General features: G+C 38.5%; 2 protein-coding genes across 10 annotated transcripts in view; both read right to left on the minus strand.

The window, feature by feature from the left end:
* VRK2 (VRK serine/threonine kinase 2) overlaps nt 1-26,771 on the minus strand; it is a 111,407-nt gene extending 84,636 nt beyond the window's left edge. For 2 of the 9 annotated variants that reach the window (XR_004971830.1, XM_036334488.1), the window contains exons 1-7: nt 26,596-26,766; nt 24,751-24,894; nt 10,312-10,361; nt 8,908-8,977; nt 7,486-7,573; nt 4,693-4,798; nt 3,176-3,268 (exon numbers count right to left, since the gene is read on the minus strand). Coding sequence is in view for 8 of the 9 variants with exons in the window: in XM_036334488.1 (XP_036190381.1) it covers nt 3,176-3,268; nt 4,693-4,798; nt 7,486-7,573; nt 8,908-8,977; nt 10,312-10,361; nt 24,751-24,886 (543 nt within the window). In the remaining variant the exon portion in view is untranslated. Of the gene's footprint in view, nt 1-3,175; nt 3,269-4,692; nt 4,799-7,485; nt 7,574-8,907; nt 8,978-10,311; nt 10,362-24,750; nt 24,895-26,595 lie in introns of all 9 variants that reach the window. The other 7 variants (XM_036334486.1, XM_036334491.1, XM_036334487.1 and 4 more) reach the window with 6 other exon arrangements.
* On the minus strand, nt 9,158-10,304 carry LOC118668980 (40S ribosomal protein S24-like). The gene is made up of 2 exons (XM_036334496.1): nt 9,505-10,304; nt 9,158-9,464 (listed from the first exon to the last, which is right to left on the minus strand). The coding sequence occupies exons 1-2, from the start codon at nt 9,894-9,896 to the stop codon at nt 9,458-9,460; spliced, it is 399 nt and encodes a 132-aa protein (XP_036190389.1). The 5' UTR covers nt 9,897-10,304; the 3' UTR covers nt 9,158-9,457.
* Nucleotides 26,772-27,486: the final 715 nt, after the last annotated feature.

Raw genomic sequence — 27,486 nt, forward strand, 5'->3', positions numbered from 1 at the left:
TTAAACTCAAAAAATGTTTAAAGTTCAAGTAACTAAAATCATACAAATTTCAATGTCTCTTTACTCAACTAAATATATACAGCAGACTCTCACTACTGTTCTAAGTGACTACAGACACCACCATGTGCTTTAATCCAGAGTATAACCCGATCCACCTGATACCACACAAATTTAATAGCAGCACCAGCTGTGCCATCTAGTAATAGCATGGGTATCACAGCAAGCTAGGACACACAACACTCCTCTGGAGATAATGAAATACGGACATATGTTACAGGACTAAATTTCATGTGTGTTCAACAAAGAAAAGGTTATCTCTAAATGGCAAACACATCTTGTACACATATCATGCAAAGTTCTTACGAACACATTCACACTCCATTTTACAAGTAACTGTGATTGATAAATGGATTGTGTTAGAATTCCCTCTAGCAAACAGTGAACAAGCAGCTTTAATGAGGCTTATGACCCTACCCTGTGGATATCCTAGGGAATCTGAAAGTCAGTATTTGCCGCAAGACACAGGTCAGTTGCTATGATTCCTGCTCCCAGAACATTACACTTTGCTTAAATTTAAACACTTGAACTTCTTTAGCTATGCAACAACAGGAAAGACACCTGGGAAACATTATTAGAAACATCACCTTCTGCAATGAACTTGAAAAACACATTTTCAAGCCTATATGTTCATGTGGACCAATGTCATCCGAATAAATTTAATAAATAAAATAAAAAACAAAACTAAAAAAAAACACATTTTCAGAGAATCACAGAATTTGAGAGCTAGAAGCAACTTTTGAGACACCCTAGTCAAAGCCCCACATATTATACACTAGAAAGCCAAAGTCCACACCGGTTAAATCATTTGCGGAAGGCTGCAATTCTGCTCCGTGTCAGAACTGGGACTAAACCCGGGTCTCTTGACTGTCAGTCCAGCACAACCCTAAGTCATGATAGGCTTCCTAAGGCATATTTATCACTCCTGATACTGATGTGGAAAACTGTCCTCCTCTCCCTGTGAGGCCTCCTCTTCAACTGAGCAGGCGGTCTGGGGGACAGAAGCACATGGGGCATGGGGGCGCTGAACCATCAAGGTACTCCGGGCGCTGAGGGACATAGCAGGTGCGGCATCAAGACTGGCCTCACATCCAGAGAAGCCAGTGAAGTATTTCTTGAAGGATTATTCCAAAAGGAACACTAACCTAGGTGTTGTGAGAAATGCAAAGAGAAGGGCACCTACCTATAAGCCTCAAGGAGTTCATTCTAGTTCAGAACATAAGACAACACGCAGTGACACTGGAATGCTTATGTGTTTAAAATACAGTTAGAAGCTAAAGGAAATCGCAAAAGGAGAGGATCACTATAAACCCGACCCACCAAGAAAGGCTTCATGTCAGAGCAGGAATACAAGCTGGTGCGAAAAACAATGTGCTTCTCTGATCAACAAAGGGGTGGCCTTTTGTATATGAGAGAGCACCTGCAACTCTGAGATAAGAAAATGGGTCCAAACCCTGATTTTACCTGAAATGGTTCAACTTTCTCCCCTCGTGACACTGGGAGGTACTGCTAAATGGGTGGTTCCCAGTGGCAAAACCACCACTCAATAGCATTTCTGGTGCCTTTATAAGCAATGAAATCAGAAAGCACATTCGATTTCTAAATTCTATACACATCAGCACCCATAAGCACAACTCTAATAATCAACTGTGCAACACCCTTTTATATACCAAAGTCAGTGAGGTGAAAAACAGAAATTAGAAAACAGGTAGTCTAAGAGAATGATATCAACGTATCTATCAGGGAAGCATAAATTAGGAATTTTAGTTTTTTAAAGAATATAACATAATGCCTAGTACACAGTAAATGTTGAAAATATTAAATGAATTTATTTATTTAAAATATTAAATAAAATACTTTCTGAAGATGTTAAAATCTCTTCTATAAGTAGATGTTTCTTAATATACTTTAATTTTAAATTTAAAAAACTTAACCAAACCAGTACACTTGTTTTCCTCCTCTTTTACTGAATACAAGATTACTATTCAAGCATTTTCTTTAGTCTTTCATCTAAAAAAGATTTCTTAAAATAAAGCAAATTTAAGAAGTACATAAGAAATCCCAGATTTTTTAATAAGACTTTTTTCCACATATGAAGTTAAAATTTTTTCCTTTCAACAAAAAAAATGTTGAAGATGACAAAAGAAAGAAGGTAAGCAGTGTACATTTTGAAGTCAGTCTTTAAAATTCCAAATATGGAGAATATCAGATGAGTTAACCATCATTGATGTTTCTCTCTCTCTCTCTCTCTCTCCCTTTCTCTCTAAAAGAAAATAATCAATAAAATATATTTAAAAAAATTTTTTTTCTCATCTATTTCTTGTCCTATCCAGATATGCTACAGTTTATTTACCTACTCACCTGTTAAAGGACATCTTTGTTGCTTCAAATTTTGGCAGTTACAAAGAAAGCTGCTGTATATACCTATGGGTAGGTTTTTGTGTGGTTTTATGTTTCCAACTCCTTCAGGTAAATCCCAAAGAGTATAATTGCTAAATCAAATATTAAGAATACGTTCAGTTTTATAAAACTACCAAGTGATCCTCCACAGTGGTCATACCATTTCGCATTCCCAACACCAGTGAATAAGAGTTCCTGTTGCCCCATGTTCTCGCCAGCATTTGGTGTTGTACCCACAATTCAAATGCTTAATGGCCACATGTGGCTAATGGCTACTGCACTGGACAATAATATACAGAATATGTCCATCATCACAGAAAGTTCTACTGGAAATGCTGCTCTATTGAAAGCTTAGTTGTTTACACACCGGAGGAGTGAATGTGACAACTTTTTATTTTTTCTCTGCATAAAACCCATCTCTTCTCCCACTGGATACTGATGGGTCTTTGTATTTGCTCAGGTCAAATTCCTGTTCAGCCACTTGTGAACTAGTTGCCCATTAGCAAATTATTTAACCATCTGAGTCTCAATTTCCTCATCCAATCACTTATTAGTTTAGTGCATTAAAAGTTAGATAAGCAAGGTAAGATAAATTACAACATTCATCATGTTACGTCCTCATTTGTAAGCCCATCTGGATTAGGAGTTTGTTTTTTGAATATCTCAGTATGGCACTTTGAGGACTCTTAATGAAAGCAAAGTTTAATATTGTATTTACCTGATCTGGATTTTTGTAACCCAGGAGTAGATTCGCTGCTTTTATATCACCATGAACATATTCATTTTCATGTATATATTCCAGTACATCCAACTGTGAAAAGAAATAAATAAGATTATACTAATGTCTATTTAGAACTCATGATCCACTTGAAGATTTTGAGTTTGGAATACATGTACTTTTATTTTTTCATATTAATAATGACAGTGACATGCTTTGCAATTATTTATCTTTTCTAAAGTAGCACATGTACTGGCTACTCATCCTGAGAAAAGTTAAGTAAAATGACCTTTTAGTATCAAGTGTTTTAATTGAAACTCTAATGAAAGAAAACCAAGATTTAACAATGCCTGTACTCCTCACAACCCAGTGGCCGAATCACACTGCGCCAAGAGCAAAAACTCAGCCCTAGCCGGTTTTGCTCAGTGGATAGAGCGTCAGCCTGTGGACTCAAGGGTCCCAGGTTCGATTCCGGCCAAGGGCATATACCTTGGTTGCGGGCACATCCCCAGTAGAGAGCGTGCAGGAGGCAGCTGATCGATGTTTCTCTCTCATCGGTTTCTAACTCTCTATCCCTCTCCCTTCCTCTCTGTAAACAATCAATAAAACATATTTTTAAAAAAGAGCAAAAACTCATTAAAATCAGAGATCTAAACTGAAATAATCCTGAAGCCCACGCAGCAATTCCTTTCTCAAGGAATAATTATAAATCAAGTTTTGGGGACCCCAGAACAAAACATCTTGTCCATCAGCACAGAGAAAGGCATTCTCCCTCTGCACAGAAAGAGAATAAACCTGTTTCATCTCTGAATCCCTTGAGCCCTGCATGTAACCAACACCCAGTGCTCAATTATCATTTGCTGGCTGGGTAGATGGATGAATGGACAAATGGGAAAATTAATGTGTTCTATTTGCTACATTCCAACCTGGCATGAGTATTTTCATTCTATTTAAGATGGAAACAAATAAAATGGAGCTTAGGCAAACCAAACACAAACAAGATAAGACAAATATGTGGTATAAACAAAATGTGTGCACGGGTGCTATTAAGATTTCATTGCTTCTTATTTGGCAAAGTATATATTACTCATTGCCATACTAATTACTGCCACCATCCCAAACTCATAATAAAAACTGTATAGCACCCCCATACCATCATGTTTAGTATGGGAAATAATATAATCTGGTGTAGTTTGCATTATTATAAATATAACTGACAAAAGAGATGTTATTCTTATAGGAATGCAAGCTTGTTCTGGTATGTAAAACAAAGCTGTGTGGGAAAACTCAGACGGTGGAACCAATGCTTAATCGAATCTGTAGTGCCAAACACAGCACATTCTGTCACTTACAGAGCCCACTGTTATCAATTTCACCAAAATAGCCCCTTACTCTCAATAAGTGACATTTCTAGAGCAATAATCCTTCCTCCTCTGATAATTCCACAAAGGGAAACAATTTGTAACAAGTAAATAATCTGAAAATAGAGCCGTGTGAAAGAAGTCATTCCTTCTTACCATCCGAACACCTAGCTGCAGGACAGTTGACTTTCTGAAAGTACCATTCTGGTCAGAGATCTTCTGTAAATCCATTCCTAGTCTTTCCATTACCATAAATCTGTAACTGTAAGAGGAAGATGTCAAAAAGAGATCTTAAGATGGCAATTCCTGAAACTTTCTATTTATGAACTGAAAAAAGAAAAAGTATACCCAATCTAACAATAGAGAACAATGCAATATAAACCATTAGAGAACGAATATACATTAATAATGTTGTTCTTTTGCAGAAAGATGTTATTCAGTATTTTATTTTGCAGTTAGTTTCCTAGAAGAGAACGCTGTGCTTAGATCACACTGTCTTAGATCAGCGGTCGCCAACCTTTCGGACCTCACAGACCACCAGTGGTCCACGGACCACTGGTTGGCAACCGCTGTCTTAGATCACAGGGGATAAAAAAAAAATCTTTCTATATTAAATAGTCTGAATTTAATTCATTTTGACTCCATTACCTTCTCGCCATATAGCCTTGAACAAATTACTTGTCCATATAGAAAATGTTATTTATATTTGTTTTTGACCTTAGAAAATCATATGTACTGTCTCTATACATTTAGAAACGTGCCTTTTCTTAAATGCACTTTTTCCTTCCTTCACTTTTTCCTTCCTTCATCTACCCCTTCTGTTCTTCCCTTCACTTACACACCCACATAGGACCCTATTCTATATCTATCCATGTGTACACACACAAGCTCAGACATATAGAAACTTTTGTCTTCATTTTGTAAAAATGCGATCTTATTATGTGCATTTTTCTGCATCATATGTTTTTCAGTAGTATCTCACTGAAATCCTTCCAAGTCAATGGGTATAGCTCTGACTGTCTTTAGGAGCTGTACAATATTGCATGATAGGGATGTAACATGCTTAGCCATTCAGTCTCTTTTTGGCAGCCCTTTACTTTGTTAGATTATTGTTTGTTCATTTAGTTTTCATTTAAAGTATTTAAAGACCATCTGAGCAAAGAAAGCATTAACCTCTGAGCCTATTTTTCACCTAAGAAAAAAGTATCACCTATTTTAAAAGGCTGTTGAAAGGCCAAAATGGGTACCTAACAAATGACAGAATTTCTTTTTTTCTTTTTAACATTACTATCAGTGCTTTACTAGTGTATGTGGTGATTAGCTATAGTTGGTGGTTTTTAAAATATTTTTACAAATTGTTTTGCCTTTCCTTAAGAGATAGAGCTTCATTAATTCTCCTCTCTTGAGTATGGGCAACTTTTAGTGACTTGTTCCTAGCGAAGAGAATACAGTAGAAGCGATAGGATATCACTTCTCACATTTGATTATAAAAAGACTGTGACTTTTTATGTGTGCGCCTCCCCCCTCCTTTGAGTTACTTGGTCGAGGAGAAGCCAGCTGCCATGTCTTCGTAACACCAATGGGGAGACCTTCATGGAGAGGATCTGAGGCCTGCCAACAGCCACATAAATGAACTTAAAGCAGAACCTTCCCCAGTCTAGCCTTGAGATGACTGCAGCCCAAGAGACAGCTGACTACATCCTCATAGGAAGTCCTGAGCTAGACCCATTCAGATAAGGCAGTTATAGATAACTAGTGTCTCAGTGTACGGATTCATGCACATTGACAGGAAATTAATTAGAAGGCGGCCGGCAAAGTGGGACTGGGCGAGATGGGCCAGACACACCCTGAAGCCAACCTTCCGAAGTCCCTCCTAGATCAGCTGCACCTGGGGCAGTGCTACGGCTCAAAGGGCATCTGCAGAGTGAATGGGGTCCCTCCAGCAGGTGAGGCCCCTAGGTCAGGCCTGCGGGGATTGGGACAAAACTGGCTCTCCGACATCCCCCGAGGGGTCCTGGATTACAAGAGGGCAGATATCTGGTGACAAACCCCAGAATCGGGCTCCCCCTTCTCTGGTCCTGGGGTGCGTCACCTGAGAACCACCGCTTCCAATCACCGCAGCTTGACAGCTCCTGCGTTGAGCGTCTGCCCCCTGGTGGTCAGTGCATGTCATAGCTACCAGTTGGGTTGTCTGCCCCCTGGTGGTCATTGTGCATCATAACTGCAAGTTGGATGGGCACTTAGCCTTTTATATATATAGATGGATCCACAGAAATTAAAATAATATTAGTTTGCCCATCCGGTGTGGCTCAGCATTGACCTATGAACCAGGAGGTTATGGTTCAATTCCTGCTCAGGGCACATGCCCAGGTTGCGGGCTTGACCCCCAGGGGAGCAGGGGGTGGGGGGGCATGCAGGAGGCAGCTGATCTGTGATTCTCTCTCATCATTGATGTTTCCATCTCTCTCTCTTCCTCTTCCTCTCTGAAATCAATAAAAAATATATTTTTTTAAAAAGAGATAATATCAGTTTGTTGTTAAAAAACAGCACAGTTTGGGTATTTCTTATATAGCAACTGATAATTAATTGGCTACATTAATAACAGTGATTGGACAATATTTGATTACTAGAGGCCTGGTGCACCCAGGGGGTGGGGTGTCCCTCAACCCAGCCTGCACCCTTTCGCAGTCTGGGAGCCCTCGGGGGATGTCCAATCCGACAGTCAGACATCCTTAGCGCTGCCGCGGAGGTGGGAGAGGCTCCCGCCACTGCCGCTGCACTCACCAGCCATGAGCCTGGCTTCTAGCTGAGCGGCACTCCCCCTGTGGGAGCACACTGACCACCAGGGGGCAGCTCCTATGTTGAGTGCATCATAGCAACTAGTTGATCAGCCGTTCGGTCAATTTGCATGTTAGGATTTTATTATATAGGATAATAATTTCACTTTACCTTCTTCCCTTGAATTCAGTAAGACCAGATCCATAAAACATGGGAATTCCTAAATAATCAAGTTGTTTGTGTTCTATCCATTTTTTTACTGTAAAGACAAATTTAACAGAAAAAAGATATGTTTTTAAAAAGGTATTTCGTACTTTTACATTGATGTTAAAACTTATTTAGCTAACCTAAATAGAAATAATACCTTCCTAAAAAATTTTTATAAATTAAATATATCTATCTAATGGCTTAAAATTCTATTAGAGAATTTTTAAATTAAATGTTGTAACCAAAAGTAGTCATAGTCATAAAATACATTGTTATCATATACACAAATGTTTGTATTCATGAAAAAAGGTAATTCCCTTCTATGCTAGTAAAATTTTTAAATATAACATGTTAACCACCAAAGGATTTTCTTACTTATTACTTAACAATCTAAAGCCATGGTAGAAAACAAACAAAAAAATAAAAAACAGAAATTGGGCAGATAAATTCTTACTCTGAAAGTGTATTATACAGATTTTTTTTTATTAAATGTAGCTATGAAAAAAATCAAATCCACTTAAACAATCACGTAGCTTATTTAATTTTTCACTTTTCTACCATGTATGTTTAATGATTAAGACAGCTCTACTGATAAACAATCAAGTTTAATGGATTCTATTTGTCACCCTGACATACTTTAAGCAGTCAGTAAAGACTACAATATTAATGCTTAGAAGATTTTACTAAGGGAAAAAAGTTAATTATTGAGGCTAGTCTCATCATTCTTTTTCCTGAACATAATGTAAAGGACCTTGACTATAAAGTCATTATTCAAATGAACTTCCTTAAAGCTTCACTTAATCCATGTATAACATAGTGTTTATAATTTTTTTTAATGCTTCTTTAGATATGCTCATCTCATTTCACATTCAAGTCCTCTAACTGGTAGTTTTCATATCTGATACTCAGCTCCAGTTAACATTCACATTGTAGCATTTTTAACTTATGTTCTAAATCTTAACGTTTAATCATATCTATACCCCTATCCTAATCCATTCTAAGATCATTCCTTTTGTTTAAATATCTACTGCCCATTTTAATTATTTTTCCTTGAAACCTTCCTATCCAAGTGGATGTGTTTTGTTTGTTTTTTAAATTTCATTCTATTATCTTTTATACTTAGAGAACTCTTGTCAGCTTGAATCAACAATACAACAATATGTAAAATAGTAGAAACAATTTTGTAATATAACCCATTATCAGGTAATATCAAAACTTGTACACCATCTGTCTTTTTTTATATGTTGTAACAGTTAACTGAATCATTTTACAATAACATTTCCAATTGAAAAGAATTTTCCAGAAGGCTAGAAAAAGACAAAAATATTTACACTCACTTTAGCAAGTATATATATGGAAGTAAATTGCTTTGCTAATTTTACTTACTGCGTTCTTTTTTTGCAGCTCTTTGGTAAAATTTAAGTTCTGAAAATAATGGGCCATTTTCTTGATACTCCTATAAAAGAAAAGAAAAAATTATTTTATTTTTTTTATCCTAAAGATAAAATTGGTATTGCAACTAGGAAAATAAGAATATACATATGTATTATACAATTGTACTTTAATCATTTATTATAAAACACAGGCACCAGATTTCCACTAAAAATCTCCAAAAAAATACTAAGTAAACTTAAAAGACTCTCATTTTTAACTTTAATACATTATAATGCTATCTCTACACACATTTACACATGAAAGTAGTCTTCTTATTGAAAGAAATTACTAAAAGCACTCAGAACTATATACATACACAGACACACAATGTGTACCAACAGGCACATTACAATACACTGCAAACTACCTGGTGGTTCATTCTACATAATACCTTTATTTTTTATTTATTTTATTATTTTTATTTTTATTTTTTAAAGTTTATAGTTTATTAATCCTCTCATGAAAATCTGCACAACCGTCACAGATAGTCACTGAAGAATCTTTACTCCTTCTGCAGTTCAATCTCCAGCTCACTGCCAGACACTTCATTTCTTTTTGCCAGCACCAACGTTGGCCTTTGCAGTCCCTCTGACTTTCTTCATTCTGATCTTGCGTTCCTTTCTCTGTTTTCTTGAGGTCTTCTTCTTCTCATATAGGCCATGTCTTACAAGTCTGTGTTTGGATTCGTTTTTCTTTGCGTAATCCAAGGAATCATAAATCATGCCAAAGCCAGTGATCTTGCCACCACCAAAGTGGGTTCTGAATCCAAACACAAAGTTGACATCAGGTGTGGTCTTATACATTTTGGCTAGTTTTTCCCGGATTTCTGTCTTGGGTACTGTTGCCTTCCCAGGGTGATGGACATCAATGACCATTTGCTTCCGCTGAAGTAGTCTGTTGGTCATGAACTTCCTGGTCCAGATGGTTACTGTATCATTCATGATGAAGGTTGGTCTTCAGGCAGCCAGGGAGGAAAAGAGTTCTACATAATACCTTTACTGAGTACCTACTTACTATATTTCATTCACTGCGCCAGATACAGGGGATACAAACAAAAACCAAACCTCATCCCTGCCTCTAACAACCATAGCATCTAGAGTAGATAGGAAGGAAAAGGGGAAGTAGGGGAGGGAAAAGAGGATATATAGCTAGATAAGATACAAGGGTTGTAAGTGTTAACACAAAAGAACAAAGTTCTCCAGTCTTCACATTTTAACAATGTGAAACTACATCATAACATTAGGGTTAATGATAAGTAAAATTATGAAAACTATGATGAGAAACGTTTTTACAAAACTAAAGTAGAAAAGAAAAAGTCAAATATATGCAAAATACAAATATAAGAGCAATACTTACCACTTTTATTACATGTCTTGCATCTTTATCTGGTTTATTTGTGGGGAAAGCTGCAGAACAAAACACAAGGGGGAAAACAGTTGTTCCAAATTATTGAATGTCTACTATATTCCAAATACTGTTCTAAGCACTTCACATATATTAATTACATCCTCCCCAAAACCTCTTATTGCAGGTATCATCTCCATTTTATAAAAGATCTTACTAAGGTTTGACAAGTTGAGTAATTTTCTAAGTAGCAGATTGGGGATTTAAATCCAAATCTGTCTGACACCATAGTCCACACTCTTTACCACAACCATATTCAAATATTCAAATAAGTAACACCAACAAATGATATTAATCACATAGATCTAAATGTCAGGGAAAATATTTTCTAGATATATAGGATTAAACCCAATATATGATATATAGTAAAATCTATTGATTAAAGTTTACTAAATTAAAATCTATGATAATTCAGAAATGAAAACTGATTCATTTTAAGTAGAAGTTCAAAACAATTTCTACTTGGTAAAATTCTAAAATAAGTCAAGCTAGAATAAGAGCAAAGTCTTTTAAAAATTACCCCAACATTAAGGCATACATATTTCATAATATAAGCTCATTTCAAGCTATCTTATTTCATTTTATTATTTCCACTTGTATTTTAGATATAGTAATCCAACTTCTGAAAACTCCATTGCTAAAATTTTAGATCAAATCAATACTTTCACGTTATTTAAGTTATTAACAGATTCCTCTGTTTTCAAATCTTGATCAGGGAAGTTGATGTGTATATTTATTTGAATTGTGAAGTCTAGAATTTTGTCATTCATCTTTTCACTCTTCATCCATTTATTCCTTCATTCAACTAACAAATATTCATTTACCAAGAGGCTGGAATATGCAAGGCACTGTGTTAAGCATTAGGATGATGTTTAATGGGAAGTGAAAGGGAAAAAGGTGAAACTAGTATCGAATGCAATTGAAAATCAGCACTTAGACTGAGATCAAAGTCAAATTCTCCAGGTATATTTTCAGTATGTTTATAAAATGCTGCATCCTCTTATCACCACTCCCAGCATTTTTCCTTTTCTTTCTCCTAACTCTATCCACTGTTCTATTAACTCACATGATAGATGTAAAAAGTATTTCACCACTACACTAAAGTATATTCCTTGTACTTTAGAGTGGTATACATGCACAATATTCTTAACCATGCTTCGACAATTTGATGTCTGCAATGCTATTAACCAGTTGAAGAAATTATTACTTCAATTTTAGGAAATATTACATATAAATTGTGAACCCAAACATCTTTAAAGTAACAAAGAAACTAAACTTATATCAACTAAATTTCTCTTTTCATCTTTATTCACATAAAGTCATTTCATTTTTACTCATGCAGTAGTCCCAAGGGAACTGCAGGAGGAATAGATCGTCTACATCTAAGGAGAGGAAAAAACTATACACAAAAGAAGGGACCCAGTCCTGCCATAGAAGAAGAAGTAAAAATAGCCTTTCCTCCCATCCAATGGCAAATCATTTTCCCCAGTATGATGCTCAAGGCTGGGGAGAAATAGGCCTGGCCTCACCTTGGACCACATAGTACAGTACCAACTTTAGACAACGGTCTTAGCTTTCTGAGGAATAAGTTGGTACCAAAATTTCCTGCTTCTTCTCTACAAGTAAGTGGCCACAGCAGCAAGTACATTTTTAAGCCACATAGAATGTAAAAAGCACAAAAGGAAAATGGGGATTTCAACTAGAAAAATAACATATTGTATTGCTATGCGGGGGGGGGGGGGGGGAAGATATGCAACCAATCCAAAGTCCTACTCCTTGCTGATTTCAATCAGTATACCCGACCACTGTATTATCTGAATATTCCTTTCACTCTATTTCACATGAGCATAAGCATGCACTGACATATTCTTGAAACATCCCCATACTTGTCATTTGATAGCTGCACAATGTTCTCTATAAACCTCCAAGTCAGATTATGCTGGAGAGTCTACATCCAGAATCAATTGACTAGAAAGCTTTTGGAGACAGATGTTAAACAAATAAATTGTCCTAGTTACCATGCAGCTCTCTTTACAGTAATCAATCAGTTAATTAATGAAAAAAAATATTTATTTTCCACTGTAAAGCCAAGCCACATTCTAGTTAGTGAAATTAAATGGTCATGGAAAACAGACATGGTATCTGCTTTTATAGTCTAGTGTAGAAACCAGACATTCATCAAATATTCAAACACAAGTGTAAAACCGTAAGTATAATAAATGTTAAAGGGAGAGGTAGATGGTACTATGAGAATGTATAATTTCATTTATATAAAAGGAAATGCTTGAGCAAGATTAGTGGGAGAGGTGGTAAAGGGCTAGATGGAAATCTAGTTAATAATTTCTAATGAAAGATTTTTTAAAGTTTGAAGTATAAATGGAAGACAGGAAATAAAAAATTAGATTTGCATTCGGAACAGATCACTACATTACACTGTGGAGAACAGACTGAAGGGGAACCACAGAAGATACTGACAGATTAGTAAGGATTTAATTTTGGTAGACCAGAAGAGAGAGGACTATAGCTTGAACTAGAGTATCAATGTTAGATATAAAGAAACGTGAAGATTCCAGAGATTTCAGAAACTGATAGGACTTAACAGTGGAGGGAAAGGGATCTAGTTTGGTAAGTTACAGCTTGTTTGCCCTATTGGGGGATGAGAAGAATGATCTGATCAATCACCAACACTGACAGCGTTGAAAGTAGTACTCATTATCTTCATTTAAATTTCTGACAAGAGATCTGATGACCTGATAAGGAATGTGCTGTGCACATAAGTGGTATTTACCTTCCTAGCATTTTTTTTATTGGGAACTTGATCTGGTTTTTCCTTTGAGGAACCAAACCTCCCACTCCTCATGAGGATCTAGGAGGGCTGCCTATCACAGCGAACCCTCCCTTATATCCCAGAATTAGGCACATGACCCCTTTGGCTAATTGGGAAACACAAGCCTACTGGCCACAGTAACCAGTTCAGAAATGGCAAAGTGCCCCAACTATGTCATAAAAAGTCTTCCTAGGATTTGATGTTAAAATGCTAAGTTAGACAAGATAGACCATAAGCTATAAAAATATCAAAACCCTAGAAATAGTAGCAATCACTTTCCTCAGCCAAATGGGAAATAAAATCTGAAAATCAAATCCAACACTGAGGAAAGTAGGGTTAAGGCAGAAAGAGAGTTAGACCCCTAGTGACACTGCTTCAAATCTATCCATGTCTGAAGCCAGAAAGCCTGCACTTATCAGTTACAAGAGTTAATAACACCCCCCTTTTTGCTTTTCTTGTACTTTTTTGTTAATAGAGTTAATAAATCCCCCTTTTGCTTTTCTTGTACTTATCAGTTTTAAGAGTTAAAATCCCCTATTTGTGTTTTTAACATTGGCAACCAAAATCTACACAGGCAACTGGAAAAATTAAAATATGATGGATTCTGGTAAAGAATGTCAATAGACTAGCACACTAGATAAACCAAAAACCTTCATCTATAAAAATAAACAGGATGTTGAATAAAATAAACTTATAAATGCAGAGGTGATCTGCCAAGATAGATAGATAGATGGATAGATAGATAGATAGATAGACAGACAGACAGATAGATAAGCCAAAGACATCTAAAAGCCAGTGAGAGATATACATGAGCACTGATGTTCCAGGTCAGGCTGCAGACCTGAAGGAGGCTGCCCAGTCAGGGCAACCAAGAATATGAGTGTTAAAGCCCTCCTGGGAATAGGACAAGTCCTTGGGCCAGCAAGAGGCAGACATCTGAAGTTAAGATGGCCACATAAAGTCAGAATTTTCAAAGTGCTACATCTTCAATAGAGTGGGACATTAAAAAGATCAAGTATAATGAACAGCTTTTCTTCCCATTCTCCAGAAATTAAAATTGTAACCCTGTAATAGCACCATAAGTGCTCAAAAACATGTATTCTGATGTAATACGGTATTTTGTTCATTTTTCTTTGCTATGTATATACGTCAAAAATATTCTAGCATAAAAATTAGCATTATATTAACTAATAAATATATCTTCTCCATTCAAAATACCTTAAAATTTGCCTCTACACCAAATGTTATAATTTTTTTTCATAAAATCATGTATAGGTACCTAATAAATCACTACTATTATATAATATCTTGAAATAACTAAAAAACTATGCATCTATTATAAAATAAAATATTTTGATATCGGAACAAATTTTGTAAGGAAATGTTTTGTTTATCAAGAGTCCACTTATCCAGGTATTTGTTCGTCTTACTTTCTGAAAGACCTAGATTTCTAAATAGTGTATCTTTAAGTTACAATGCGATAAAGAAAAAGATATGGTCAAGAATAACTCAGTATTTGTAAAAATATCTATTTTTACATCATGAAAATTTTCTCATTGGAAGTTAAAGAGGCCTCTTTTGATCTCCCTATTGCTCATTAGACTCAAAACAAATACACAAAATCCCTATAAACTAGACAAATTTATCCGTTTCTGAAAAAGCAGGAAAATCCACCAACTGTTTCTCATCAGTTTATAAGTACTATTGGTTGCCTATTCTCACTTTTCATAAAACTTTTGTCTGACCTAAGTATCATACATTTTAAATGTATTTTTTCCAGTTCTTAACATTAGATTTACTATAAATATCAGATGTTCTTTCACAGATTTTATGAACATAATATTAAAAACATATCACTGATGCTCTACACCTCGAGTTGTCAATCTGAATGAAAATGACACCATTAGCATCATCACTAACAGATTTCTCAAATTAGCTGCCAATACTATCAATTAGATAGTTCACTGTTATTTTAGAAATGAGGATGTCATAAGCATGTCATTTGCCACTATTTTTTTCTGGCTTGAATTAATTCAAAGTGTTCTTGACAAAGGACATCAATCGGGAGAGCAAAGAAATCTGAGTTCAAAGGTAGATGGAGACAATTATAGTGGCATGGAGGCGAATTACTTAACCTCCCGAGGCCTCAATATCTTTCATATGAAGTTGTTGGGAAGATTAAATGAAATAATGTGTGTAAAGCATTTAACACAGAGCTAGGCACACACCAGTAAAATATCTTAGTACTAGATGATGATGATGATTTCCTAAAACAAACAAAAACACACACACAAAAAAACTACCCTAATAGGTATCAGATACCACAGACACATCTGACTCATCAGCTACTCTCTACCAGATTCTCTTTCATTCTTTTCTACTTTTCTATGTTCTATGCTCCTGCCCCCCTCAGTGAAGGTTTTGGTAACACTGCCTGCAAGAATTTCATTAGGTGGCACTCAGAACACCCACAATGGAGGCTACGCTCTTTCACACACACTGTAGCTTCCGACTGCTCTTGAAGCAAAGTTGTGGAAGCGGCCTTTACTGCACACTAAGCATAGGAGAGAAAAATGGCCAGTGTCTCTGGGGAATAATTAACAAAAGACAGTTTGTTTCATCTTCATGATAAAATACAGCATCCCTATTAAAAGGCAAATTCATCATTCCCAAAAGTTAAATAGAATGACACTTTAAAAGTAATTCCAGCTGATTAGATTTAGGGTTCTGAAAAAAAAATTTTTTTTTGTAATTCATGAATATACTCTGAATCTCTCATTTGATTTTAAAATGTATAAATGTTCATTTAACTTTGAGCCCTTGCCTCTCAGTGTTCTATTCTGAGCTAGTCAAACAAGTGGTAGCAGGCATGCTGGGCACAATAATACTGCCTCTCATATTTAAATACTCTTTGTCAGTTGGATTGCAAATTAAAGACAGTCTCCTGAACACTGACACATTTTCAATGATTGATTTTGCAAAACGTGTTGATTTTTTCCCTACACTGTTTTGCCTCTGTGTGTGTCAACTTTGGCCTTCCTTTCTTGCTCCTTTGCAGCACTGCTGTCTCTTTGAAGCAATTGTCTGCCTGATATGAAAAATGTACGTTAAACCTCATGACTAATTACATAGATAAAAATCCCTGATCTCCACTATGAAATACCTATGCCCAACAACCAGAACAAAAGCTTCTGACTATGTACAAAACTCTTAAATCAAACCTGTCATTCACTTAAGAGAAATTCCAATAATTTATTTCCCATTAAAGTTGTGTTTACATTCTGTGAAAAGTGGATTTCTTATGCATGTTACATGCCGACAAGTCAATTCATTTAACAATAAACACCATCCCTTTCCTCCACACAATTTCATACTTGCTATTAGGTCTACTTCAAATAAGTGCTACTCAGTGGAACTGTTTTAATCTAGACACCACGCTGTTTAGTCTTAATACGATATCCATTTTACTCTCCCTACAATATGTATGAGCAAAGTAGACTTTTCCCAATAAATCCTATAATCTATGGAGTATTTAAAAAATACTGTGTCTTATCCCTACACCACATGTTACAGCACAAAATTTCATCTCAGAGAGTTGCTGGGAAAATTACTGTTCTGTAACAAACTACTTCTGGAGTTAATTAAACCAATCATTTTTAGGAAACTATCACATGCAAGGCCTTGGTGAAGCACCCTGAGAATGCCTACAATGAGTTTATCATCTAATGTTGGCTTGGGGGTGAATAGGACAATATACAAATAATAACCAAACAAAACCAGATGAGCACCGAGAGAGAGCACACTGTAGGATCAGAGAGAAAGAAAAGTTGTGGACACTCCCCTGATTCAGCATGTTAGAATCTCCAGAGGGCCCACCAGCCATTTGTTTTCACAACGGATCCTAGCAGCAGGCTCCCCTCATTCCCAGTCTACCCAACCTGGGTACTCTGCAGTGTGGCTACTCGCTTTTTGTTAGACCAGTGGTTCTCAACCTTCCTAATGCCGCGACCCTTTAATACAGTTCCTCATGTTGTGGTGACCCCCAATTTCATTTACAAATTGAACATAATTAAAGCATAGTGATTAATCACAAAAACAATATGTAATTATATATGTGTTTTCCGATGGTCTTAGGCGACCGCTGTGAAAGGGTCGTTCGACCCCCAAAGGGATCACGACTCACAGGTTGAGAACCGCTGTGTTAGACCAACTCTCCTCTGCCCCAGATTGTTCATCTCATGCAGTTACCAAGTGCAGTAAATGCATCACATGCCATCACACTACCATTCTGGGAAGCCCTACAATGACTACCAGTGTACCTACTGGCTAGTCCAACCCTGGCTATGAAATTATGGTTGCTTGCAAATGATGTTTCAGCATGGAAAGACAAGGGGGGGGAGGAGCCACACATCTCACTAGAAATGGCCACAATACCTAAGCAGAGCAAGTTGGAGGGTCTGCACATGAGCCAAAGCTGAGAGTTTCATTGCCTTTGTTGGCTCATGTCACTTCTTTAATTAATGTCACTTTCTCTGGTTTAATATCAGAGCAAGTGACAAGAGTGCTTCTGGATGAATTGTGTTTTCTGAGGCCTGTATGGCACACTCTCCCGCAGTCTGACAGAGGGACGTGCCAGTTTCGCTTGGCAGTTCCCGAGCACCAGCTTTAGTTTTAGTAGTTTAATTTGTGGCAGTTATATGTTTTGAATACGTTGAAGTATTCACAATGGTCTCATGGAATCTGTTCCATAGATTAAGTTTACACAGTGGAAAGGAAAAAGCAATGGCTATACGGCGATTAGGAAAAGCCTCTCTTGGCCACAGCTGGTCTTACAGGCATTCCTGCAAATTTAAGAGCATTTAGGGGATATGATTAAAGTGATCACAAGGAATGATGCCCTTCTTCTTCTTCTTTTTTTTTTTTTTTTTTTTTTTGCCGACTTCTGTAGTTGGTGTGAGACGATCATAAGGAATATGATATTCAGAACTCGATTTTATGCAAAATCCATTATTCAAGAAGTGAAGTTTATATACATGATAGACATGCAATGAAATACATGTTAGAATAGGAAGCTGTGTTACTTACGCATTAAGTTGGTTCTAACATTTTGGTAAACTAAGTTTTTATTGATATAAAATTCAGAAGAATCTTTGCCTTGAGGAAAAAGGACTAAACTTTTCCATTGGTTTGTTAAAGATCTTCCTGTTTCAAGCCGAAGCGTTTTTATTTGTAGTTTTTCCTTCGTCTCCTTTATACACTTTTGTGAAGCCTCATCAGTTCATGGTAAGAGCTGCCACCAAGGAGTTCCTGCAAACTTTGCCTGCCCTTTCTAAATTTAGGGTTCTTTACTGCAGCAGGTTGAAGATCTGGCTTTGATTGCACCTGACTCTGCAGGGGAAGAGAAATACTCCTCTCCACCGAATGCATGCTGCTTAAGTGCTGGAGGCACTTGCAGGAGAGGAACTCTCATCGGAAACTTCATTACAATACTGTCTCTTCCCTACGTGGAGTAGTAATTCTCACTCACCAAAGATAGAATTTTGCCCGACACAGCCACGGGAGCTCCTGTTTGACTTTCAAAATTAATCAACCTCCAAGCTAGAGTAGAAATGGCATGTCCTTTCACCTTAAGCACAAAAAGCTCTCAACAGACTGCCGTTTTTACATCCCTGGATGGGAGTTTGGGCCCCTGATACTTAAACTTGATGCACATACTGGGTTTCTGGCAGGCTTTTGCCCATCCCCATCTGCTAGCCTGGCACTGTGCCCATTCAGAAGGTGTGATGCCAGTTTCAATAGGGCATAGGTGCCAATCAAAGATGGGTTTGGAGGGGCGGCATGCAGAACGCAGCAAAAGTCAGCTCTTCTGCCAGAAGATCCTCCTGTTATCATACAATGCCAATGGAGGGCCACATGCTTCATTGCTTGGGTTCACATTGCATCTGTAGATGTTTCTGGCCTTCGATGGATGTCTTTCTACGGCATCTTTTTCCTCAAGCGATTGGAGATGTTAGAAAAGAAAAGTCTATCTGACTAATGGAAGGCCATCCTTTAAAAACAATGGAAAACTTCAACAATTGTCTTGGAATAACTGCTGGAGTTGTCTGTCTTTTCTCCTAAAATACCCTAATACTTAGACTTCTGTAAAGTGTACTCAGTTCATGGAATGGAGTGATAAGGGGAAGCCTTCTGAAGAAGCATGATTGCAAAACCACGCACGTACGCAGTATAAAACCCATGAAAACCTGTGTCATTGTTAAGTGTGAATGGTGGACAAACTGTCATCATCCAAATAGCTCATTTCTATGAGTTCTCCCACTTAGAGCTTTCAAATTGCACTTTTCATTTATTTTATAATCACAGACACGCCTATGTCTTAAAAGAATGACCATACCTCCTACAATTTCTTCTTCTTCTATATCTAAAGAGAAGACCCTAAAAAAACACTTCAGAAGCAAAAGTCTATCCATATTCATAAGAAAGCCAGACTCTCTCAAAAGCTGAGAAGTCTTTTGCTCTATGGCAAGAGAGGTGAGCTCATTTCACGAAGACCTGTCCCTATAGCAATAGGTTTCACATGTTAAAACCTCGACCATTGTAAATGGTTACAAATTAGTAACAGGTGCAGTGGAAGAGACATTATATGTAAATCACTGAAGAACAAAAGAGCTTGTAAATCTTTCCCAAAGCAAGAGTTTAACAGCAAAAAATGTTGAAGATGAAAACCATAATATAAATATGTTAAAAAGGCTGGACACTTCAAAAAAGACAAGGAAAGGCTAAGCCTTAGAAGGACTCTCGCTTTTTTTAAACAAAGCCAACCTTTTGTAAATACTTAGATTTCTTAACTGATAGGTAGATAGACAGAGCTCTCTCTTTAAAAATTCCAATTTAATAGCCTGTGATAGCACATACAAAATTAAAATACAACTGCTAGGGCGTCTTATGTACAGGCCCAACCAATACATCAAATTCACGAGGTCCAAGTGATCCATTCCTCTTTTGAATGTATATAACCTTTTCTCTCTCTACACCTTCATCTGTGAACTAATTTATCTCATATAATTTCTAGTACAAGTTATCCTTATTTCCTATTTATTTCCTTCTCTTTTCCACCCCACAGTCAGTATCGTTTGCAAAATGTCCTACTAACAGTTGTGGTGGCATCCAAATGGTGCAGTGTCAAATAAAGCTGCATATCTCAAAGCCTTCTCTGTGAAACACTGCCAGAATAGCATTTAATACAGCAGTGTGCAATGAAGCAATATGTGTTCCAATGGCTGCATTTTGGTGATAGGCTCTTCTGAACATTATTCTGCATACCTTAAAAATCAACCCATTACAGCTGACTGAAAAGTAAAATAAGTAAAAGTCATACTGGTATAAATAACCTTTTCTATTTCTTTATAAGTAGAAGTATGTTTCCTTAACAATCAAATAAGTGAGTTAAATTCTGATAATTTCTAAAAATCCTAGTATCCCTACCAACTCCCCTGCCTCTGTGTTTCTGAAGATCAAAAATTAGCTAACTGGAGAGCATGGCCAAAAAAGTGTAATGATGGTTACTTAGATGAAGTCTAAACATTTATCCATGCGTAAAGGACTCAGTCGTAAGGCTGCACCAGAGTTCATTTTAGTTCTAGTAATGTATTCTTCTTCATGAAAGGTGCTATTGATTCACTATCAATAAAGCATACATAGATTATTTTAGGTGACATCCTGCTATTTAACCTGTCCCAGCCTTTCGTGTGGCTCTAAGATTACAGGCTGGAATTAAGGGTGACATCTATGACTATGGAAGAGAATAAAGCAAACTGGCTTGTATGGGTTAAATACCCTGATCTCAATCTCAGTCTCTCAGGCAAGGAACTCTTGAACATCCTCTACTCTGTACTTGATATTCTAAAGCTGCTAAAGAGTCACCTCTATGCCCAACTTCAAAAACGAAAACTTCCACAGATAAATCATTTCCATTTTTCCTCATACAAGTCTTCAAAGGAACTTAGCTGAAGCTTATTACCTATGAGTCTGTGTTTCTGGATTTTTGACTAACTTCTGAAACCCATTATCTTTCACATCTGGAGCAAACAAGACAGCTGAAAGGAGAACTTTCCACTATGTCATGGTGGCTACTACTATAAACGTTAAGGGGAAAAATAGTTAACGGTTGGTAAGTAAAATGCCGTAGTCTTCCACTGACATTCCCTATGTTCTTAGTTATACCACATTAGTAGCTAAATCTATCACAATCCTTGGCAGGGAAAATGGAAAATCCCTCCAATAGATGTCTTTGTCACCATCCTAACCCCCTGTGGCACCAGACACTGAACCTAGAGTTAGTTCAATTATCATTGAGGATGGGAAATTCTAATTCAATGAACACATTCAATGTAAGTGCTTACCAAGTTCTAAACCGTTTAAAAATATTATTTCAATCCTCACAATTAATATTATCCCAATTACACAAAATAGGAAGACAGACTCTTTACTAGGAAAAAGTCACACCATTTTAGGTGGCTTAGTAAGGTCAGAATTCAACCCAGATTTGCCAAACATCAAAACCCATGCTCTTATTTGTGAAATTCTCTGAGAGCAGAATTCATACTCAGTTCTCGCTCCTTCCCTGGAGTCTTAGAAACGTTTCCACTTATTTTATACTACACGACAGCATTTTTTCCCATGCTTTAATCCAGTCTCCTTTCTTCCTTTTTCCTCTCTTCACATAAACTAAAAAGAACCTTGACTTTGTTCTTGTATTCAATTTTTCCCCTCTTGTAAGTGTTACTATTAATGCTACAGTCACATCATTTCTTCAAGTCAAGAGTAAACAGCAAACTTCTCTACCCTTTGCTGATCACCGAAAGGTCTTAGCTATTGATCTCAAAACTAGAGAACAGCTGTATATGTACAATGAGTTAGACATAGAAGCTAGTTTTTCCTCAGCCTTAGGTAACAAATGCGGATCAAGTGTCTGCTAAAACAGTCTACCTGAAATTACCAGCTTCTTCACTTTTACACAAGAAGTGATGAGAACCACGGTAAAATGCAAAAACATAATTTTCAATGGATTTGCGTAGGTAGCTTTGCAAATAATCACTACAAACTAGTTTAATGAAGTTACTGCTGATGGCATCTCACTTTTTTTTTTATTTTTTATTTTTTTATTTTTATTTATTTATTTTTTAATATATTTTATTTATTTTTTACAGAGAGGAAAGGAGAGAGCTAGAGAGTTAGAAACATCGATGAGAGAGACACATCGATCAGCTGCCTCCTGCACATCTCCCACTGGGGATATGCCCGCAACCCAGGTACATGCCCTTGACCAGAATCGAACCTGGGACCTTTCAGTCCGCAGGCCGACGCTCTATCCACTGAGCCAAACCGGTTTTGGCAACATCTCACTTTTTAGCTGATTCTATGAGTCATGGGTGCCACTTTTGATGGAACAATGATAACGTTTGAGACAGTTTTATTTTAGCTTCTTTGTAGATCCTTTTTTTCAAACAGCTAAACCTTGTTTAATGGCCTTTCCTCAATGGTGTTCACTTGCTAATATTTTCAGGATCCAGGTTCTACTAGTAAAATTTAGATAGTAGGAGGTATTGCAAACATATAGAACCTTGAAAATTGTTGTACAACAAATACTGTTTGGCAATGAGAAAAAATAAGCAAAAAATATTTGGCATGTACTTAGACTGAAAGAAGCAAAGATTTTTCTGTATTTGAAAAGAGACAAATCACATGCCTGAGCAAATAAATTCCTTTTCACCACACAAGTAGTATGTGCACATATATATGTGTATCTGTACACACTGTCATATCCTCCATCTATTTTTCTAAGGGCCCATTCATGTCATCCCTTGTGTTCCCCTATTAAGATCCTATATAATAAAAGGCTAATATGCAGTTCGACTGAACAGCAGAACCGGTTGCTATGATGCACACTGAACACCAGGGGGCAGATGCTCAATGCAGGAGCTGCCCCCTGGTGGTCAGTGTGCTTCCACAGGGGGAGCACCGCTCAGCCAGAAGCTGGGCTCATGACTAGCAAGTGCAGCAACAGTGGCGGGAGCCTCTCCCACCTCCGTGGCAGCGCTAAGGACCTCTTGGGGGATGTCCGACTGACTGCCAGCTTAGGCCTGCTCCCCGCAGTCAGACATCCCCCAGGGAGTCCCAGACTGCGAGAGGGTGCAGACCGGGCTAGGGACCCACCCCCAGTGCACTAATGTCGTGCACCAGGCCTTTTTGGGATGTTCCCTTTTTTTCCCTATAATATCCCTATGTGCATAACATTAAAAATGAGTAAATTTGTACACTTGTTTCCTGTTAATCTACCTGTTGTCAATTCATTTCATAAACCCAGCTATCGAACCTGGGAGGGTAGAGGAATAGTCCTTTCCTCCCCAGCAGTTGGAAATGTTTAATGAGGAACCCAAGATTCCTGCAATGGGGTCTTTTACCACTTCTTAAACTCCTGTAGAAACAGATGTAATGAGTCAATACATTTAGGAAAACTTATCCTTGAAGGTAATTTTTTTATATCATTAATATTTACCTGATTTTATTCATTAAATCCACTCTTGTTATAGATATCCTCTAATCATTAAACTACAGGTTTAAGGTATCCCTGAATGAGCCTTTTAAAAGTCAGTGTAATGTAAACATTTTTAAATATAGTGTACAAGTATACTCAGCTAAGGCTCCATGCACCAAAGAACTCAGAAAATAATATCGAGCGTCTATTTTCTCAATTATCCCAAAGACAGCACAACCAGTAGACTCTAGATTAGTGGTTCTCAACCTTCCTAATGCTGTGACCCTTTAATACAGTTCCTCATGCTGTGGTGACCCCCAACCATAAAATTATTTTGGTTGCTACTTCATAACTGTAATTTTGCTACTGTTATGAATCGTAATGTAAATATCTGATATGCAGGATGTATTTTCATTGTTACAAATTGAACATAATTAAAGCATAGTGATTAATCACAAAAACAATATGTAATTATATATGTGTTTTCCGATGGTCTTAGGCGACCCCTGTGAAAGGGTCGTTCGACCCCCAAAGGGGTCGTGACCCACAAGTTGAGAACCGCTGCTCTAGATGCACAGGAGAGAAAATTCATTCCACGCAGTAGATGCTTTGAGATATTAAAGGACAATTCTCTAGTAGAGACTAATTAAGAAATGACCAGATCTTATATTACTTAAATATTAATCAGATTCACAAATGGAAAGTGTTTATGTAGTTGTGGTTTCCCAGCTGTAAAAAAGCAATGTTTCCAGGAAAACACATTCTCAAAAAAGAACATTAACATTGTGTCTGGCAGCCTGTGTAATTAGGCTCTGAAAAGACTTCTAAGGGTCCTTTAGGAAAAAGTAAAAAAAAAATGAACAACAAGGACTGAGACCAGTCATGTTTTGAAACTGGAAGTTCTACTACATATCAACTATCTTCATATTACTAAAGCCCATTTATTCTATTTCATTTCAAAGTTTCAATGTCAAAACATTACAGTCACATATGTAAGAACATGTGGTAATAGACAGTTATACTTTACCTAAATATATCAATCCAAAACCTCCAGCACCAATCATCTTGCCCAGCACCCATTGCTTTCCTTCCATATCATCCAGAACCTTGCCTTCTGGAAGTGGGACAGGAAGTTTGTATTTCTCATTTCTTCTTGGTGGCATCACTTGTGCTGGAGGAAGAGGGGAGAGGTCAGTGATTAAAAAATAAAAACAGCGGCAACAAAATATTCCGGTCAATATACATTTCTCAAAAATGTCTTCTAGGGAACACTTTCCCCGGTTCCTAGAAATTAGGATTCCGGCCACTTGGGTTTGTTCAAACGGGAGCTTCACATATATTACAATGTTGAAATCTACGAGGTACTGATGGTAAAAAACAAACAAAAAAACATGACACAAAATGCAAGCCTGTTTAACTTAACACAACATTTCCAAAATTCATTTGGGGGTCCATGATACTATTAACAGCTTAAGAGCCGAGTTCACAATTTCTGATGAAAAAGAGAGAATAAATTTTACACGTTCCTTTCACTGACATGAGGTCTTGGGTCAGGAGGAAATACAACTATGGATTGGGAAAATGGCAATGTACACCATTGCCAAACCCAGCATATGACACAGAGTATTTGTTAAAGAAGCTGGGGGTTTTTCATGGATTTATGATTTATAAAAGGATTTATAATTTAGCAGAAGTCTAGGCCACTGGGCAGTTTCAGGCCTGCACACTCCTCTTCCAGCTCCTTTCGGTTTTCCCGTGCCCTGTCCCTTCCCCACCTTCACCAAAGTGAAAACTGCCCTGCCCCGAGAGATGAACGTGGTATTGGCAACAACAGAAGCACAGACTCCCCAGAACAGTCACACAACTTGAATCGGTTCATTAGACTTGAACACAGGTTAGTGAATTTCACAATGAGAGCTTTTGCACTGGGAGAGAACATTTCTTAGGGGGTGGAGGGGACAGCATATATGCCTGAAACCCATTTAAACGTGAAGGTAACTGCAATCCTGTATTTCCAAATCATGTTTTTAAAGTGTTGAGCGCTTCTGAATAAAAGTTAATGTAAAGTTTCGTTGTATCATCTTCCCAGCTTCGGAATGAGATCGTTTCTGTGCCTTTTAATAGGCTTTCTGTCCTTCACTTACTTTAATCCAATCCGATGCCCTGCCATCTTTTACAGCAAGGTCCCAGGTCGCGCAAAGAAACGCAGCTGAAACCTCTAAGGATATTGACCTGCCCTCCTGCTAACAGGAGCCCAGGGAAGCCGGGAAGTTAGATGGTGAACGAAGCCTAAAGTAGGAAAAAGTTTTGTGGGGCTTCCCCCCGAACCAGTACTTGGTATTCACTAGTGTCCAATCCATATTCGCTGGCTTCAAGCCTAAAAGTCTCCAAAGAACAACTTTCTGCTGGGCAACAACTCTAAATAAGTCTAAAGTGGATAAAGGCAGCTAGCACGCGAACTGGAGACCTGAAATGAAACTGACTCTGAAAGGCACCTCCCGGGCGCGGATCCCGAGCTCCCGTTCCCCGCAGCCTCCCTCCAGGCCAGTGGCCGGTGTCCCGCTTCTGGACTCCTTCCCGGGGCTGTGAAAAAGGCTCCACACAAGCTTCCGGGGGGCAAACCGGCACCAGAACCAGAACTCGAGCCAGGACCGGGCGTGGGGCGCGCGGCCGGGGCAGGGGCGGGAGCGCGCGCCCAGCCCCCGGTCCGCGGGGAGGGCCGGCCCGACCCAGCGCGCAGCCCGCCGGCGCCTGGAGGCTCCCTTCCCGCCTCTCGCTCGCCCCGGACCGACTCCCCCCGGCGCTCCGGGCAAACGCGAGCGAAAGGGGGCGCCGGGTTCTCACTCGACTTAGGAAAAAGTCAGGGACCAACCGCGGCAGCAGGGACCCTCCGGGCCGGCGTCTCCCTCCGAAGGCGGCTCCTCCCGGGCCTGGGGCGCGGCGCGCCTGGACCCGCAGCGGGAGGAGGAACACGGGCCCTGGGCGTCCACGCCGCGCGCTCGCTCCCCGCTGCCCTCGCGGGCCGGGCGGGGCCGCGGGCCTCCAATCCCGCGGGGAGGCGGGTCCGGCGCCGGGGCCGCCACGGGAAGGGGCCGAACGGACTGGCCGGCACCTGGTTCCGCTGCGCCCGGCACCGCCTCGCTCGGGGCGGAGACGCCGGGCCGGGCCCGCGGAGTGGCGGGCAGGCCGCGGCCGGTGCTTTCCCTGGGCCTGTCCGCGCCGCCGGGCGCCCAGGGGAAGAGGAAGCGGCGGGTCTCAAAAGCGAACGGGAGCTGGGCTGACACCATGCACTTCGCCCGCCAGCCTGGAAGATCAGCCATCATTTCCGTGTGAACATCCAGGACGCACATTTGTGTAGGTGGGATCTGAGGTCTCCTGTTCCATGATCTAAGCAACTAGAACTTCCAACTCAGTCACCAAGTCTGAGCAAGCACTTCCCAGAAAACTAACAGAGTAGCCCTGGGGCGAAAAGGAGGGCCTGGAACACAGCGTTTAGGCTCTAAGGCTCAAGACCGATTTACAAATTGGATAATCTTGGTTTTACTTTTATTTTTCAATTACAGTTTATATTTAATATTAGTTTGTATTAGGTTCAGGTGTACAGTGTAGTGGTTTGACAGTCACTTACTTTACAAAGTATTCCCCCAGATGTTTCCAGTACCCATCCGCCAATATAGTTATTACAATATTTTTTTACTGTATTCCCTGTGCTGTGCTTTACATCCCTGTGACTGTTCTGTAACTACCAATTTGTATGTCTTAA

Source organism: Myotis myotis, unplaced genomic scaffold (assembly GCF_014108235.1).
Source record: "Myotis myotis isolate mMyoMyo1 unplaced genomic scaffold, mMyoMyo1.p scaffold_m19_p_14, whole genome shotgun sequence".
In the NCBI taxonomy this organism is placed as follows: domain Eukaryota; kingdom Metazoa; phylum Chordata; class Mammalia; order Chiroptera; family Vespertilionidae; genus Myotis; species Myotis myotis.